Raw genomic sequence first — 17,123 nt, 5'->3', positions numbered from 1 at the left:
CTAGCCCTCAGCAGGGCAGATCTGTCGCTGGATACAACCAACTGGATTGTCTTGACTATATGAAGGCCTGTGTTACTGGGCTGGATAGTTTCCCCCCTCAAGTCTCCTTTGCAGTCCCTACCTCATTTCATCATCTTTTTCTCTCTCTCCTCCTCTTTACCTCCCTCCACTCCTCCTCCTCGTCCTTCCTCCACCTTCCCATCTTCACCATTCCCCATTCATTCCTGGAAGCTGGAAAGAAGAGGAAGCTCCGCCCCACAAGTGTTTACGCCTAAGGTAACCTTTCCCTCAAAGCTGCTGTGTGCTTTTATTCCCCCTCAAAAGAGAGACCACAGGACGGTAGGTTTTCTTCCAGAAGTACGGACGATCTGCAGCTGCTGCTTGGGGAGAGGTCATCAAAGCCAAATAAACCTTGAGTGTGTGTTTGTGAGTGTGTGTGTGTGTGTGTGTGTGAGTATTGGGAAAGAAGCCAGTACATTGTTACCGCAGAGACATTGCCCACATGCTTTTTAGGCTCCAAAGCAGGTGGTGTCCTCCTGCTGGTCTCCTAGCAACCACCATCACTGACCTTTGGCCATGCTGATTAGGGCTGATGGGAACTGAGAATCCATCAACATCTGGAGGGCACTGCAAATGATCAATGACCCCTGGATCATCTCCAGGCCTAAGAGGGGAGCCATTTGCCAGACCCAGAAACAGAGAAATGGATAAGCAACACCTCCAAAAATGGGATTTGATAGCAGGCCACATTAGGGTCATGGGGACTCAGCTCATTGCCCTCACTTATTTCTCCCAAGCAGTCTTCCAAAAAGTTGGTTGCTGACACAATTGCATTGTTTTGATGCTACTGCACAGCTGCCTGTTCCAGTGTTCCAATGAATGCATGTCTCAGAATCACAATCGCAGAGAGACATCTTCCGGTTTTCCCTGGAATGCCTCTGTCAGTTGCTTCTCTCGTGCAAAGTTTCAAGTATGCACCTTGCCATATGGAGGCAGAGAGTGAAAAGTGAGAGAGAATGCGTGTACCAAAACTTCCTGCACAAAAACTGGTTATTTGCTGCCCCCCAGTTCTTTCTCTGAAATGTGCTTATCCTTTTTAAACCAGAAGTTTTTCCAACAGGTTTTTTTTATTTTAATATAATAATGGATTGCTTCCTGAAGGGGTCCAATAAATTGCCCCATGCCTGCTCATTTGAATTTGGACCAAAAACTTATGGATAAGAGTTAAATATTCAGTCACATTTGTCATTGAACGATTCGTTCTGCAGGGGGTGCTGTATGCACACAAGCATCCATTATTGCCAGCCTCAGCAAGGCTGTTTCCCTCTGGGATCATCCTTCTAACTTCCCTTCTGCGGCCCCCCTTACTAACTTTTCGCCTCCTCCTCCTCCCACCTTTCCCCTTCTGTTGTTTTCTTTCTTTCTTTCCATTTCTCTAGCCAGATCTTTAGTAGTAAAAGGAATTTCTTTCGGATTCACACCGGCTGGAAACAGAGGTACCGAGGCTTTGGATCTGCTACCCAAGAGATGTTTTGGGGTTGAATTGGATTTTAATTGTTGTTGCATTGTTTCGCCCTGTGTTGGTTTTTTCCTTTCCTTTAGAAAAAAAAAGGATGGCATGCTGCTCCAATGTGCAATGGAGATATGCATGGGGGTAACCCTCTGAATCTTGCTATGAAGTCCTTTCTTGGTGGGAGATACGTTTGCTCTCCTGCAACCAGATAATCGGTCTCCAGTGCAGCTTAAAAGGAGATTCCATTAATGTGTTTCAGCTGGAACCATAGAAAAAGGAGAGAGAACTATTCAATGTCCCCCAAACTCCTTTTAAAATGGTTCCTTTCTCTAGTCTTCTAAACTTTTCTACTTCCTTTCCTGTTGGGTTGGGATTTGACCTGTCTGAACAGAAGGCAGTTGATGGACCCAAAATTGATCAAATGTTTATGTGACGTGGATTTTATCAGGACAGTGTCACAGAGGGAATCATCCATGGTTCAAAAAGGTACCACTACCAAGTCCCCCAGAGGCTCAAGGGGTGGAGACTCAGAAGCCAAGGGGATGGAGTGTGTTTGGGGCAGAAGATGGTAGTGATGGCTCAGGCTGGGGCTTCTCAAACAGGGCCTGGAGCTAATAGCAGAACCTCTCATCAAGCTAAACTCATCAAGCTTACCCTCTTTATTTCTGGCCAAACAGCTTGATACTTTACTCCCCTTGCTCCTCACTGTCCTTGCTGCCAGAACATCAGCCGAAAGACTTCGCAGCAAGGACAGTGAGGAGGGGGTTAAACCCCGGACCAGCGCACATCATGAGAGCCACCAACCCTGTGCTAGAATTCAGTTTTATAGAGTGCTGATCTCACCAAGGTCCCTCCCACCTGTAGATAATGCAATGGGCTCACATGAGAGACATCACTGTTGGACAAGCTGTATTGCCAGGACAATAACTTTCTCCTCCTCAAATTCTCCATTCCAAGGAAGGGGAGCCTGCAGCCCTCAAGATGCTTCTGGGCTGCACCTCCAATCAGCCTCAGTCAGAACGGCTGTTGGCTGAAGATGATGGATGCTATACTTTAGAGATTCCTTTAGTGACTAAATGCGGCCACTAGACAGAGTTGGTCCATGTGGCTTCAAGTCAGGAAGTTCCTGTTCTCAAAGGCGATTGTGTTGTGAGCAGGGAGTCCTGCTTCCGCTGCTATCAGATGGCCCCCATAAAGCAGTAAGGAAGATAGACTTCTGCTTCCATCAGTGCTCAGCTGGGGCAGAAGAATCTCTGCCCCTTCCCTTTTGCAACAGCTCTCTTAATGTCTCTTTTTAGAAGGCAGGGGAAGAAGAAGAAAAAGCTCAGTTATATGAAGCCCAGTTTGGTGGTGGAGCTTGTAGGTTTCATTAAGCCCCCTGCCCTACCTCCCTCATTTCATAATCTGAGCAGTGCCAAAAATTAATAGGAGGAAAGTAGGATTTCCCCATTTTTTTCTTATAGCAACCCTGAGAAAGCTGTGCTGGAGATCTGCTTGCCTGTAGGTGCTTGATGACAAAGTGGGTTTGGAATAACTCTTGGGGCCAGTAGTGTCTTTGTGGATTCTTTCTCTCACCCACAACACCACATCATTCCAGGGGAAGTGGTTCCATTAGCACGGTGATGTCACCACTTTTCATGGGCGTCTGGATTCCAATACGAGCACTTGCTTCTGCATCTGGGTGCCACGCCCACATCTGCAGGGACGCAGAGAGTCTTCAGAGTCCACAGCTCATCCTGTAGGACTTCTGCTGCATTAAACCTCAAAAGGATTGCATTCAAAGCTCACCTACTGACCCCCACACCCCGAGATTTTCCTAGGTGTGCATCCATGGAATTATAAGTTGGTGGTTGTCATGGATGGGCTCAATCAGTTTTCACCCACAGGAAGAATTTAGTCTGGCAGAATATGCTACACAAGGGCTGGCCCTGAAGTTATTCCTATCGTGTTTTTAGTTGAGATGCATGGGGGAAAGGTGGAGCAGGCGAGGGGGCCAAGGAGGTTGACAACTGCCCTATCAGTGCAACCCAAGGAACAAGGCTGACAAATAATTTCTGCCCTGGTGGCAGTTATTGTGTGCCAAGGAACCCTGGCTTGAAAGTCAATTGGCATTATCCCTCGGCAAGAACCCTGGACAAGCGTTTCCAGAACAACAGCTTGATCACAATTACTGATCATAGGAAGCTGCCTTATATTCAGTCAGACCACCGGTCCATCTAGCTCAGTATTGTCTACAGTGAGTGACAGCAGTTCTCTAGGGTTTCAGGCCAGGTCCTTCCTAGCCCTAATTGGAGATGCTGCTGGGGTTTGCACCTGGGACCTGCATGCACAGCATGTGCTCTGCCACTGAGCTATGGCCATGGATATGTGCAGAAATAATTTTTGCCGGGGGAAGTCTGTGACACTTGCATGAGTCTGTGTACAGTAAAACAAATATATGCATTTAGGATTCAGGGGGGCAAATGCCCTCCCCCAAAATGGACACCCGTGGCTATGGCCCTACCCTCAGCCCAGCAGTGTAGAGCTGCAAGGAATGCTGGGGGTGCAGAAAGGGTGAACTCTCAGTTCTTGGAGGGCAGGCTTTGCCAGCCAGGTGCGCTACAAAAGATTTAGGTGGTGGCAACTCCCATTGGTCCCAGCCAGCATGGGTTGTGATGGCTGGAGCTGATGGGAGGTGCAGTCCAAAAGCGCCTAGAGGGTACCTGGTTGCAGAAAGCTGCTCTCAGTTGATGCTGAGGACTAGGAGGAGGCCTGCGATCTGTGTTTTGCATGAACTGAGGGTGCACTTCAGTAGACTCTCCTGCAGTGGGATTTCTGCTGAAATCCAGCCAATGTGGAAAGGGGTGTCTCCAGTTAAAAGACTGAAAACTGCTGGCTGGAAGGATTGGTGGAAGAAGTTTCCCAGAGCAGATGCAACGTTCTCCCCACATCCCACCCCAATTCTGAAGGCACCCTGGTGCCTGAAGGTGGCCAAGAGATGGTTACTCTCAGGGCTCATCCACCCTTTTGTTTGTGCCGCAATTTCCAGAAAAATTCAGGGAGGAGAAGACTTTGGGTGGCTGCTAACCATGATGGCTGTTCCATGGTCAGAGGCAGCAATGCTTCTGAATATATATTTTTTGGAAACTGCAGGAGGGGAGAGTTGCTCTTGCACTCAAGTGCTGCTTGCAGGTTCCCCACAGGCATCTGGTTGGCCACTGTGAGTACAGGACGCAGGGCTAGACGATCCAGCGGGCTCTTGTTATGTTCTGTGCTTCTGACAGACACATTTTGCCCATTCACTCTTATTTTAATGTTGAAGGCTAACAATGCTTTGTTGTACCTGGGTGGCAGAATGCCTTCCATAGTAGCTTACAAGTGAGATCAAGAAACTTAACATTTGTCTTGACTTTTGTTTGTTTGTTTGTTTGTTTGTTTTAAGGAAAGTTGATAAGACCCAAATGTAAAATCCTCTACTGTTAAATTTGCCTTTGTGTGGATCTTATGCCAAATGGTGACTTCTGGTCCTTGCACCTTGGGTGTGGGGCTGCTCTTGCGTAGCCTCCAGACATCTTAGAAAGGGTCATGTGATGTGGTCTGTGCTACACATTGTTTGTTCCATCTCTGGATTACTCAGTGGTAGCAATTCTTTCAATGCTGGATCTTCATAAAAATCCTGTGGCTCAGTGCTAGTGATGTCACCAAAATTTGTATTTCTGGGACTTGGAAATACTTCAGGAGTTCATAATGCTCAACTCAAATATGGGGTAAGCATTATAACCCCTGAGGTTGTTGCTGTTTTATAGGTCAGAACCAGCACTTTGAATTCGGCTCTGGGACAGATTTGCTGCCCTCTTCCTCGCACTGTCAGCTTTGCTTGGGTTGGAGGCCTCAACTTCCTACCAAGGGAGATGTTCTTGGCCATTTAGCCAGAACATCAGCCGAGAGACTTATTTATTTTAGCTAGCTCCCATGTACTCCCCCAAAACCTCTGGAGTATCCAAACATCTCCTTTCCAGGCCTCCTTTTTCTGGCGGTGTCTTTCAATTTCTCTTTATCAGCTGGTCATTTTAATGCTTTATATTTTTGTTTCTTTCTTTTTCAGCCCTTACCGTAAGTACCTCAGTAGCATCTGGACCATGAATAGAGTTTTGTGGCATGACTTGATTTTGTCCTTTTCCTTCTCTTCCCTCACCTATTTTTTTGTTAACAACAACAAAACAACTGTCAGTGGTCAGGATTGGGTGCACTATATAGTGCACAAATATATATATATTGGTGTGTGTGTGTGTGTGTCTGCACTAAGGTAACTCAAATTCTACAACAAGCTGGATTCTGCAATCTTATGTCTGTTAAATATATATGCATGAACTCTCTTACTTTGCATTATTTATTCTGGTTCTCCTAGTTGGAAGGAGGGGTCAGGAGCTGTTCAGGGTACTGAAACTCCACCCCTAATCCTTACAAATCTTAACCAGAATTCAACAAAACTTGCCCACACACTGTCATGTTGTTGTTAGCAATGATAAAGACTAGAATCCTTAAAAAAAAAAAGTTGACATTCTCAGAGTCTTAATCCTTAAGTCACTTTTGTATTTTTAGGGGAGGTTGTGTGGAATTGCAGCTCTGATTTATGATATGCCTGTGTCCTAGGGAGTGTCCTTACTAAGCACAGAGGGGAAACTGGTCCCTCTCCCTTTTCCTGTAGATTTCCCCCCCTACTCCTGCATAGCTAGGATGTCCTTCCGTGCCCTGATGCCCTCCAGAGATTTTGCATTACAAAATCAGCCCCAGAGACTGGTGGGGCAATGGAGGAGAGTTGTACCCAAAAACATTTGAAGGACACCAGGGGAAGGTTGAGCTAAGGAGTGGATTTAGCTTTGATACTACTGGTTGAAGCAGTTGAAAGAGTTGTCGCTGCCTTACAGTGGTGCCCCGCAAGACGAATGCTTCGCAAGACGAAAAACTCGCTAGACGAAAGGGTTTTGTGTTTTTTGAGTCGCTTCGCAAGACAAATTTCCCTATGGGCTTGCTTCGCAAGACGAAACATCTTGCGAGTTCTTGCAAGTTTGTTTCCTTTTTCTTAAAGCTGCTAAGCCGCTAAGCCGTTAATAGCTGCTAAACTGCTAAGCCGTTAATAGCCGCTAAGCCGCTAATAGCCGCTAAGCCACTAATAGCCGTGCTTCGCAAGACAAAAAAAACACAAGATGAAGAGACTCGCGGAACGGATTAATTTTGTCTTGCGAGGCACCACTGTACTTAAGAACCAGTCATTTAACCTTTTCTTTTCACTTCCACAAGCAGCAGAAAATAAAGCCATCCTTGTGGAAGGGAAGCAGTCAAAATCATTTGTAAAAGTGTTAAAAAATAAAACACACCCATTAATTGCGAAACAAAATGACAAAAATAAAAATAAAATCACTACCACAGTTTATACTGCCATTTGTACGCTAGCTAGGACCACCTTCTTATTCTGGATTAACTAATCCAGGCTAAAATGCATCAATTGGGGCACAACATGCATGCCTTTGAACCACAGTGTCACACTTCCATTCCTGATTGGGTAGGAAATCTGTGGCCCTCCAGATGTTGGACTCCAGCCCTAGCCAAAATAGCCCAAAGTCAGGGATGATGGGAGTTGTAGTCCGGCAACACCTGGAGGGCCACAAGATATCCAGTCCTGTTTTGGATTAGTCATATTGCAATCCTATCATACCTCTCAGAAGTGAGTGACACTGAGTTCAGTGGGGCTTATTCCAAGGAAAATATTACAGGATTGTGTTGTATGAGGGGCTGGTGGACACACAGCATATTTTGACCAGTCATTGGTCTTCGCTGATGCCTGACTTCTAGAATTGGCTTGTGAGCAAGCAGAAATTCACTTGAGTTGGGGGGAGATACCACAGGCTAAATAAGAACCTCTTTGAGTCTCAGTGTGGGTAGAGTAGCCATTTATTCAGGTTCTGAGTTCAAGACCTTGGGAAATGCCCTGTCTTTAGCCTGCTGTGATCAGGCTATTTGTACCAATATTTCCTCTCTGATTCTGACATACATCTAGAGTTGGTGTAGGATGTCAGAATCATTGAGTCAGCTCCAGTCAGCTCCCTCTTGGAAGCAGTCAGCAGGTCTACCAGGGACCAGAGTGCAATGCGCCACATCTCTCTATCTCTTTCTCTCTAGCGCCCCCTTTAGGTTGCTGCTTGCATCCTCCCCAGCTCAAGAGCCCCTCACCTCCCTCCTAATTTCTCCGTTCCTCCCCTGAATCCTTTGCAGCAATAAAATGGGCATCAAGGACCGCATCCGCCTGAACAATTCCCAGAGGCAGGGCAGCCGGGGGAAGCAGCATCTGGTCCCACCTCTCCGCCGCTCTCCCAGCACCGAGAATGTCAACGAGGCCACCAGCCCCACCAAGGTGCAGAAGAGCTGGAGCTTCAATGACAGGACAAGATTCCGGGCCTCATTGAGGCTGAAGCCCCGGACACCTGTGGAGGGTAGGTCTTGGGAGCACCTGCAGTTTGGGGTTGTGAAGGGGTTCTGGGGTGGGGAGAGAAGGTTGCAGAGGGTGCTTCTCTTTAGGGGCTGCTCCTCAAGATGCCTGCAGAAGAAGGAGTTCTAGACAGCTTGAGGAATTGAGCCAAGCTACATGCTACTACAAAAGGAAGGAAGGAAGAAATACAGACGTCACGGGGTCATTAATCAATCTGAATCTGCTAGGGGAATTTCATTCCTGTTCTAAATATGATACTGATAGTATGCAAAAGCTACCTCCAACTGCCCTGTTCCTGCCCTTCAATCTTCACAACTTTTATTGGGAGGCAAGCTTATACTATTGAGCAATTGTGTGCCTGTGTGTTTGCACACACCAGGATAAACAAAATCAGAGCAAAAAGGGGTAAACACACACACACACAGAGAGAGAGGGGGGTGTTGATGATAGGGAGAAGCAATTATTGTGCAAATGAACTGATGAAGGGTGGAGAGAAATCAAGAGGAAAGTGGAGGGCAATTTGTGCGAATGGTGGGCTGTGCCTTCCTTAAACTGACTAAGAAGGCAGGAATGCCCGGCAAGTCATTCTCCTCCCATGAAGCCCTGTTTCTGCTCACAGTTGATGGACCTGCAGAGGAAAGCAATGAGGAGAAGGCCTACCAGTGTGACTTGACTTTTGAGGATATCATGCCTGCTGTGAAGATGCTCATCAGGGCAGTGAGGTGAGCCTTGTGGGGCAAGTGCTCTTGGTTCAGGCCCCTGGGGGCCTTTGTCTTGTGTTATTTGGCAAGTGTGGCTCTGGGTACCCCTTTCCTCCTTCCATCCATCCTCTCTGATGGATTGATGCCTTGCTTTTGATGAGACAACTTGAACTTTGAGATGGGGGTGGCTGGGTAATTGACTTTAGGTTGTTGACTCCCCATTGCTGCACCTGTCCAAATGAGGGCATAGGTGGCAAATACCCAAGTTTTACAGATTGTTCCCCTTTCTGGGCTCAGAGCCCAGTACCACAAGCGTACAGATAAAGATAACATCAAAGCAAGCCAATTAGCTTATATCAAAGCAAGCAAATATAAACATGTATGACAACATCTACCAATTAATTGTGGGGTTATCTTGACTACCAAGGTGGTGTTAGCAAAACTTCCGGGACACTTTGCCTTTGGTTCAGCACACCTGGTTGGCCACGGTAAGAACAGGGTGCTCTGGCTAGCTAATCCTTTGGCTTGATCCCATGCACCTTTTCAAAAGTTCTTACTGGGCTACATGGACCAGTGGCAATGGGAATGGGTTAGAACATCTACTTTGCATTGATGAGGTCCCACCACCTGGTATCTCCAATTAGCAGAGATAGACGAGTCTTCTGTCTGCAACCTTACAAAGGTGCTACTAGACAGAGCAGACTATGCTAGATAGGCCAGTGGTCTGTCTCTCTGTAGGGCAGTTTTCATCAAATTATCAGGCTGCTTTTCCCTCAAGCCTTCTGGATTTTTACATTTTTGCAGAATTCTCAAGTTCCTGGTAGCCAAGAGGAAGTTCAAGGAGACGTTGCGTCCGTATGATGTCAAGGATGTTATTGAGCAGTACTCAGCTGGTCACCTGGACATGCTTGGCAGGATCAAAAGTCTCCAGACCCGGTAAGTGGAGCTGCTAGTGCCTGCTTGGACTATAGTTTCTCTTGCAGGAAACCCACTTTCACCCAGAACTCGCTTCCCTCCTTCCCTCCCTCCCTCCCTCCCTCCCAGTGTTGTTGAACTACAACCCCATCATTGCTCATGGGGCTTCTTCCCTTGTGCTTGATCCCTACAGCCAGTGCAGAATGTTGCAGCATGATTGCTGACAGGAGTGAGACCCTCCAACATATAATACCTGTGCTCAGGTGTCTGCGTTGGCTGCCAGTTTGCTGCCAGGCCAAATTCAAGGTGTTATTATTAATTGAGAAAGCCTTTAATGGCCTGGATCTGGTTTACATGCGGAATCACTTTGCCCAATATACGCCCACTTGGCTGCTTCAATTTCTAGCACTGGTATGGTTGCAGGTGCCATGTAATACTTGCTCAGCATTTATAAGAAATATGTAGCCATTCTTTGGCACTTGCTGCCTCTTGGCATCAGGCAAGGCATCTTCATTTAAAGCACATTACTTCCCCCCAAGAATCCTGGGAACTCTTTTTTAAGGCTGCATGGAATTATAGCTCTGTGAAGGCAAGAGGTGATATGGTTGGAGTTTATGACGTTATAAGTGGTAAGGAGAAAGTGGATAGAGGGAGGGGGGAAACTCATTCCTCCCTCCTCCTCCTCCTCCTCCTCCTCCTCCTCCTCCTCCTCCTCCTCCTCCTCCTCCTCTTCTTCTTCTTCTTCTTCTTCTTCTTCTTCTTCTTCTTCTTCTTCTTCTGTGATCACTCATAGCTGAGTAAGATTGTCTTCCATGAACTCATGGGCATCTATTGAAGCTGAATGTTGAAAGATTTGGGAAATATGAAAGAAAGTATTTCTGCAGGCACGGAACAGTTAAACTACAGACCTCACTCCCACAGGAGGCAGCAATTGCCACTAACTTGGATGGCTTTAAAAGAAGATTAGACAAATTCATGGAGGAGGAGAAAGCTATCAATGGCTATTAGACAGGATGGCCATGCTCTGCCTCTATGGAGGGAGGCAGAAGTGCTTCTGAATGCCAGTTGCTCGCCCTTGCATCCTTAGCCTTCCATGCATTGTTGCATCTGTGATTTCATTTTCCTGCCTTTCTCTTCTCTTTTCCTTGCCTGGCAGTGTGGATCAGATTGTGGGCCGGGGGTCTATCGCTATCGATAAGAAAAAAGGGGAGAAGACACCACTGGAGGTGGAGCTGGCAGACGACTTCAGTATGTTGGGCCGAGTGGTCAAGGTGGAGAAGCAGGTATGGCTGGAAGTGGAGGACGGAGGGAGGGAAGGAAGGAAGGAAGGAAGGAAGGAAGGAAGGAAGGAAGGAAGGAAGGAAGGAAGGAAGGGTCTGTAATGCACACACTTGAGAGGCCTCTTGCAACCCCCAGCTAGGAAAAGCTTTATATGTGGTCAATTTTTTAAAATGTTTTAAGATGTTTTTAGTGTTTTATCACATCTGTCACACTGAGATCCTTTGGCAGGAAAGGTGGGATATGAAATAATGTATTTATTTATTTATTTAATTAGCTAAACTAAGGCCTCGTTGCCAGCTGGAACACATAGTGGCCATAAGATCAAAGCATTGAACTGAACACTCATTAGAGAGAACTTGGCTGCAACGGTGGCAGACTTTCTGAGGCTACTTTTTCAGCTAAGGACTCAATCAAATCTAGAAGCTAGAGATGTGAAAGTTGAGTTTCTCCCCTTTGGTTTTCCCTTTCCACTCTGATCCGGGGCACCAGAGGGCCTTTTTCTCCCTCCCTCCCCCTCTCTCCTTATCCTGCTCTGCAGTGTGGCAAGGCTCAACCAAGGCGTAGGATACAGTGAGATTTAAGCTACACACAAGACAAAGCAGGGCTCGGACTGTGCTCTGGAGTTACTGCAGTTGAAACAGAGCCCTGATAGAGTAGTAGCAACAGATGCAGCCTAATTGTTGAAACTTCCTCTGCTTAAAGGGCTCGGCCTTCTCTAATAATCTCCTCCAGCAGTGGAACAGGGGAGGTTCAGGTCTCCCTGGGTCTTTTTACAGTCGAGTTGTGAGAGGAAGACAATGCCACATTCTTGGCCAGGTGGTTGGTGGGGAGGCACTGACTCCTTCAGGAGCACTTCCTTCCCCTTCAGGTTCAGAGTCCTCGCCTCCATCACTTGATGGAAAGCAACCCAACTCCTGGCCTTTGACAGACCTCTCTTGCTTTGTGCAGGTGCAGTCCATTGAGCACAAGTTGGATTTGCTGTTGGGTGTCTATTCTCAATGCTTGCGGAAAGGGTCCGTGAACTCCATCAGCCTGACGGCAATGCCAATCCCCACCGGGGAGCCTGACATCACCTCCGACTACCACAGCCCCGTGGACCACGAGGACATCTCTGTCTCCGCTCAGACCTTGAACATCTCCCGGTCGGCTAGCACCAACATGGACTAAAATGGCGTCCAGCCTAGCCATGTGGTCGTTACACACCAGCCATATTAGGGAGGGCAGCATCTCTCCACTTCCAAGGCAGAAGGAGGGATAGACAAACGTTGCCGGCTGCTCTGACAGACAACGCTCCGAGAGCGAGAGCCCTTCGTCACCCTCGCCATCCTGGTGGGGCGCCAACTGACTCCTCTCAATGCACCTCAACTTTACTTGAAGTCTTCCAAGAAGGATGCAGTTTTCATGCCCTCCATAGAGCCATTGTGGCACGTCTGTGGCTTTTTAAACAAAAAGTGCTAAATAGCAGCACCTGGCAGTCTGAACTGCATGGGGCAGGTGGTCTTCTCCATGGAGAGAAAGCCACACTAGCCTGAAACATGACGCAGAGGGCTCCATCCTTTGCCCTTCAGCCTTTGATGAGCATCTTTGAAGGTTCTCTGCTATCAAAAGCATCTCCAGGTGCATCCAACTTCATAGGGGCTGGACCCTCCTTTGTCACAGAGATACCAGGGCTGAAGAGCCAACAACAGCCCCCTCCCCCAGCCCAGCAAATAACACCAGTGGTTCCAGACACTTTACTTTATCGGCTTGTATCTGACCGCCTCTGGCTCCGGACTTCTACCAGGTCGGAGATGCTTACTAACAGCTATGCAAATGCTAGGTAACCCTTTCTTCCCCGGTCAAAAGCAAGGGGCATTGCGACTCAAGTGAATGTGGTTTCTTACCTTTGCATCTAGAAGAGAATAATAACTGGCAATGTCTATTCCTGCTCTTGGCAGCGTTTAAGCACCTTGGCTCTTCCCCCACTCACCCCCACCAGGTAGTGGACATTGCTCTGTGGCCCCGATATCATAAGCACAGCGGGACCTTCCCCGCAGGGGAAGTGCTTCCCAGGTGCAGAGCAAACACGATATGCAACAATCTTAAATATGCAACCTGAAATCAATCTTTACAGTCGATCAGTGGACTTTGAGCCTCCCCTGACTAGGACACGGAGGCAATCCTGATGCCTTTATATGCTCACCTAAGAAGGCCAAATCCAGTTGGCCAGCAGCAGAGAAGTTCCTGGTGACCTGCAGGGTGGTTTGCATCTGATTCCTGTTTTTAGGGCAGCAGCCAGCCTGTCCCAAGGGATTGTGGCTCCCTTGCATCCAATAGCATTAGGCTTTCATGATTAGAGGCTCTGGTTTTGTGGTGGTTACCTTGACAGAGGGCGCTCTGGCGTAGCTTTAGATCCTCCCTCCCCTCAGACCACCTAACGAATCCAGCCCCTTTGCTAGCAGACAGGCCCTGGTTGACCCCCGATTTCTACCCCTCAGTCTCCTGCAGGCAGCCCACTAAACTGCCTTCCTACGATTCTCACCAAAAGCTTGTTTCCAACATCATTTCAAGCCCCAACCTCTGCATCTTTGGGAGCTGTTCCCATTATGAGGCTGTGCCTCCAGATATGATACGGTATTTTTATTTATTTTTTATGTTGTTACTATATTTCTATCCCACTTTCTCCTCCAAGAAGCTCAAGGGTGGTGCACATAGCTCTCCCCATCCCTGTTTTACCCTCACAACAACCCAGTGAGGGAGGTCAGGCTGAGAGGCTACGACTGGCTCAAAGTCACCCAGTGGGCTTCATGGCTGACTAGAGCTTTGAACCTTGGTCCCCGAGGTCCAGAACTCTAACCATGACATCTCTCTGGCTCTCAGACTTGCCTTCCTAAAAACCTTTCCCAATTAGCTTGTTTTGCTGTTTTCTTAATCTTAATTGCAATAAGCATCACTGTAGACTTCAGTCTTGAGTGTGCTTTCTTGGGGAAGATCAGTGGCTAAGACCTTCTCAACACATTACCATTCCAGGTGTGTGCTATTACAAAAAACAACAGCGACAACAACACTTAGGTAGGGGTGGATAATCTTTCTTTAGCTTGAGGGCCTCATTTCCTGATGGGCAAGCTTCCAGTGGCCGCATGTCCTGGTGGGCGGGTCCAGAGGGTAAAGTGGGTGGAGCAACAGGGGTGACTTTTGTCTAGTAGGCAACATTCCAACTAAGCAAGAGCCAGAGGTTTCTACTTACACCCACACACAGCACACCCCTCTCCATACAGGCAAACTTGTGTCCTGTGTTCCAAGGACACAGGCAAAACACTTGTGAAAGGCATGGCCTGGGGAAAGGGGCATGGACTAGGAAGAGTCGTGGCCTGTGAAAAGCCCCAAGAGCCAGAGAGAGAGAGAGAGAGGCCAATGGGCCTGAGATTTCCCAACTCTGCTTTAGAAATTCATCTGCAAAAATAATGTACAAACCAGATGTGTCTAAAAGCACATGCATCATACCAGCATGCATGTCAGAGGTCCACAATTGACTGCAGCTCTGCCGAGTTGACACTCTGCCGCAAACCTGAGCTTGCTGCTGTGTAAACAGTGGCCCTTAGATCTAGTAGTTTGAGGGGACCATATACTTCCTCGCTCTCCATTTCCATTGCACATTCTTGTTGGTACAGAGCCATCCCACAATAATTTACAAGCTTGAATGGCTTGTTCCTTCCTGCCTTTCCTCCCCTTTCTCTGGCCTCTACCTGGCCACCTGGATTTCACAGTGTACTCCCACCCTGATTGGATAATTATTTTTAAGCAGGAGATCAGATCAAAGTCCTTCCTCTTCCTCATTTTTTCTGTCTTCCTCTTCCTCAATTTTTCTGTCTTCCTCTTCCTCATTGTTTCTGTCTTCCTCTTCTTCATGGTTTTTGTCTTATCTTTCCCACTGATTTTGTCTTCTCTTTCTTAGTGCCACCACCACCATTGCCATACATGAAGTTGGAGGAGGGTTTAAAACTGGAAGGTTATCCCTTTGTTTTCACCTCACAGGCAACATCACCAGGGTGATCCAGTTGCCCCAGGAGGTATCAGATTAGTGGGAGGGCCCTGCTTCCATTTCACGCCTCCTTAGGGTGCATGCCACAAAAGCCCCTCTGGCCTCCCGTGCACCTTTCTCCTTTGCATGCTCATGCATGTGTCTTGAAGAAATGGCTAGAGCTCTTCCTGACTTCTCAGCCCACCGAAGCCCACCTCTCCCCACCTCTCAATGCACTGAACACGGCGTCTTTGGAGAACACACCCCAAGTCTTCCATCCAAGACGGACGTCTCCAAAAGTGGGAGGGAGAAGGGGCTTGTGCGGTTGGGGGAGGAAGAGAGGAGGGGCATGGCTTTGACCAACCAAGGTAAATGAGGTGGACCCTCCGATGGATTTCCAAATAAACCTTGTTTCTGAGACAATGAATAGTTACCTCACTTTATTAACTTATTAACTTATTTGTTTCATTAAAGTTTTCAGTAGACGGTTGCCTGTGTGTCTCGTTAATTATCTGTTTGTGGGAGAAACCTGCGGGCTGTGTGGATGGGGGCCAGAGTTAACCTGGGCTCCATCTTGGAAATGATTGTCCGTCAATCTGCATGGGGTGGGGTGAAAGATGAAGTGAGATATGGTGATCACTAGGAACCCCCTTGCCTTTCAAGGCTATTGAAGCCTACTGTTGAGGGAAAGTTGTACATTAATTCATTCAAAGCATTTACACCCTGATGTTTAGCTCCCAGGATGGCCTACAAATCAGTAAGAATAACAAAGTGGCTGCTTACCATCTAAAAACAGATGACACAAAGGAAACAGGGAGGGGGAGGGAAGAGGAATGCCAGCAAACTTGAGACACCCAATTCTTTCTGTTACATGGTTCTTGTAAATGACCGACATGGCTAGAAATGAGCTACTCACAGTTAAAAAAACAGGCAATGGCATATTGGGGATGGGGGCACAGTTATACTGACAGTGTATTGGAGGAGGAGTCTAGACTAGCAGGGGAGAGGGCAAATGAGGGGAGATGGTAGTTATTGGCTGTTTTCTGCTGTTTCTGTTCTTCCAAGAAGTTGGGAAGAAGATATAAAAGGGCCAGGAGATGCCCTGGGCTACAACAGGGATGGGGAATCCTCAGCTTAAGGGCCGCATTCCCTTCTAGGCAGGTTTCCTGGGGCTACGTTCCAGTGGTGGGCAGGATCCCAAGTAAAAGTGGACGAAGCAACAAATGTCAATTTTATCATTGTTATGCACACACAGTCCTCTCTAGCCCCCACCCAGGCAAGGAACAGGCATTATCAAGCATTCAAGGATACATTCCAGCCAGGTAAAAACATTCAGGTTGCAAAGCACCAGGGGAGAGATTTGGTCCCTGAGCCAGAGGTTCTTCCCCTGCCCTATGGGCTAGGAAGAAGCACAAGAACTGGAAGAGACTTGGACCCCTGCCTTGACCTAGAGCAGCCTTTCTCAACTTGTGGGTCCCCAGATGTTGTTGAACTACAACTCCCATCACCCCTAGCTAGCAAGGCCAGAGCTCAGGGATGATGGGAGTTGTAGTACAACAACATCTGGGGAGCCACAGGTTGAGAACCACTGACTTAGAGAAGGCTGCTTGCCATGTCAAGCTGTTCAGCTCTGGGCCATAATTTATATGGTTGCTAAAACATGGTCCCTGGTAGCATCCCAATGCCCATAAGAGCAGCTCACAATTTGCCACTGCCATAAATGAGCTAAGCATATTTTGGCTTCCCTCTCCCCCCCCCCCACCCCCAGATATGAAGCTAAAGTCCCACGTTAGGCTCATCTAGATGCAGAAATGAACAGTCTCCTGATGGTTTATGTGTGGGGTTGTTAAATTGAAATTTAAACAATTAAGTTGAACACAAATGTGGGGCGGAGGGAGCAAATTTGGACTGGGGCAGTGGCAGTAGGGTGGGAATGCTGAACTCTTTACCCCAGGGGGCCTTTTTCTGATTAAGACTATCTTCCTCCAGACACCCACCCATGGGTGAAAAGATATAGGGGTCCCTGTGCCTTTTCCCTCGGGAGGCAATGTGATTGTGGTTGGTGGTTCCCAAACTGTTCTTCTCTCAGACCACCTGCATATTGCTGAAGGTCTTGGTGGACCACTTAATCACAGTTCAGCCTATACTAGTAATCATGATGTACCGTCTTAGATGCTGTAGGTCCTTAATTGTATTTTTATTGCTTCTTTTATTTCACTTATTACCATTTGAAATCCACACAATTCA

At 47.6% G+C, this 17,123-nt stretch overlaps 1 protein-coding gene and 1 long non-coding RNA gene across 5 annotated transcripts in view; one reads left to right on the top strand and one right to left on the bottom strand.

Annotated features, from left to right (window-relative positions):
- The window catches only part of KCNQ4 (potassium voltage-gated channel subfamily Q member 4), a 92,644-nt gene extending 77,278 nt beyond the window's left edge, over nt 1-15,366 (top strand). For 2 of the 4 annotated variants that reach the window (XM_083511603.1, XM_083511604.1), the window contains exons 10-14: nt 7,766-7,983; nt 8,599-8,701; nt 9,485-9,616; nt 10,752-10,878; nt 11,825-15,366. In XM_083511603.1, coding sequence (XP_083367729.1) covers nt 7,766-7,983; nt 8,599-8,701; nt 9,485-9,616; nt 10,752-10,878; nt 11,825-12,043 — 799 coding nt within the window. In that variant the 3' untranslated portion in view covers nt 12,044-15,366. Of the gene's footprint in view, nt 1-231; nt 277-1,439; nt 1,497-7,765; nt 7,984-8,598; nt 8,702-9,484; nt 9,617-10,751; nt 10,879-11,824 lie in introns of all 4 variants that reach the window. The other 2 variants (XM_083511601.1, XM_083511602.1) reach the window with 2 other exon arrangements.
- On the bottom strand, nt 6,040-7,760 carry LOC310710716. The gene is made up of 2 exons (XR_014528212.1): nt 6,747-7,760; nt 6,040-6,413 (listed from the first exon to the last, which is right to left on the bottom strand). It is a non-coding gene; the product is annotated as an uncharacterized lncRNA (long non-coding RNA).
- Nucleotides 15,367-17,123: the final 1,757 nt, after the last annotated feature.

This window comes from Podarcis liolepis (assembly GCF_965112155.1).
Source record: "Podarcis liolepis genome assembly, chromosome: 7".
NCBI lineage: Eukaryota > Metazoa > Chordata > Lepidosauria > Squamata > Lacertidae > Podarcis > Podarcis liolepis.
This window is presented reverse-complemented; position numbering and strand designations above follow the sequence as displayed.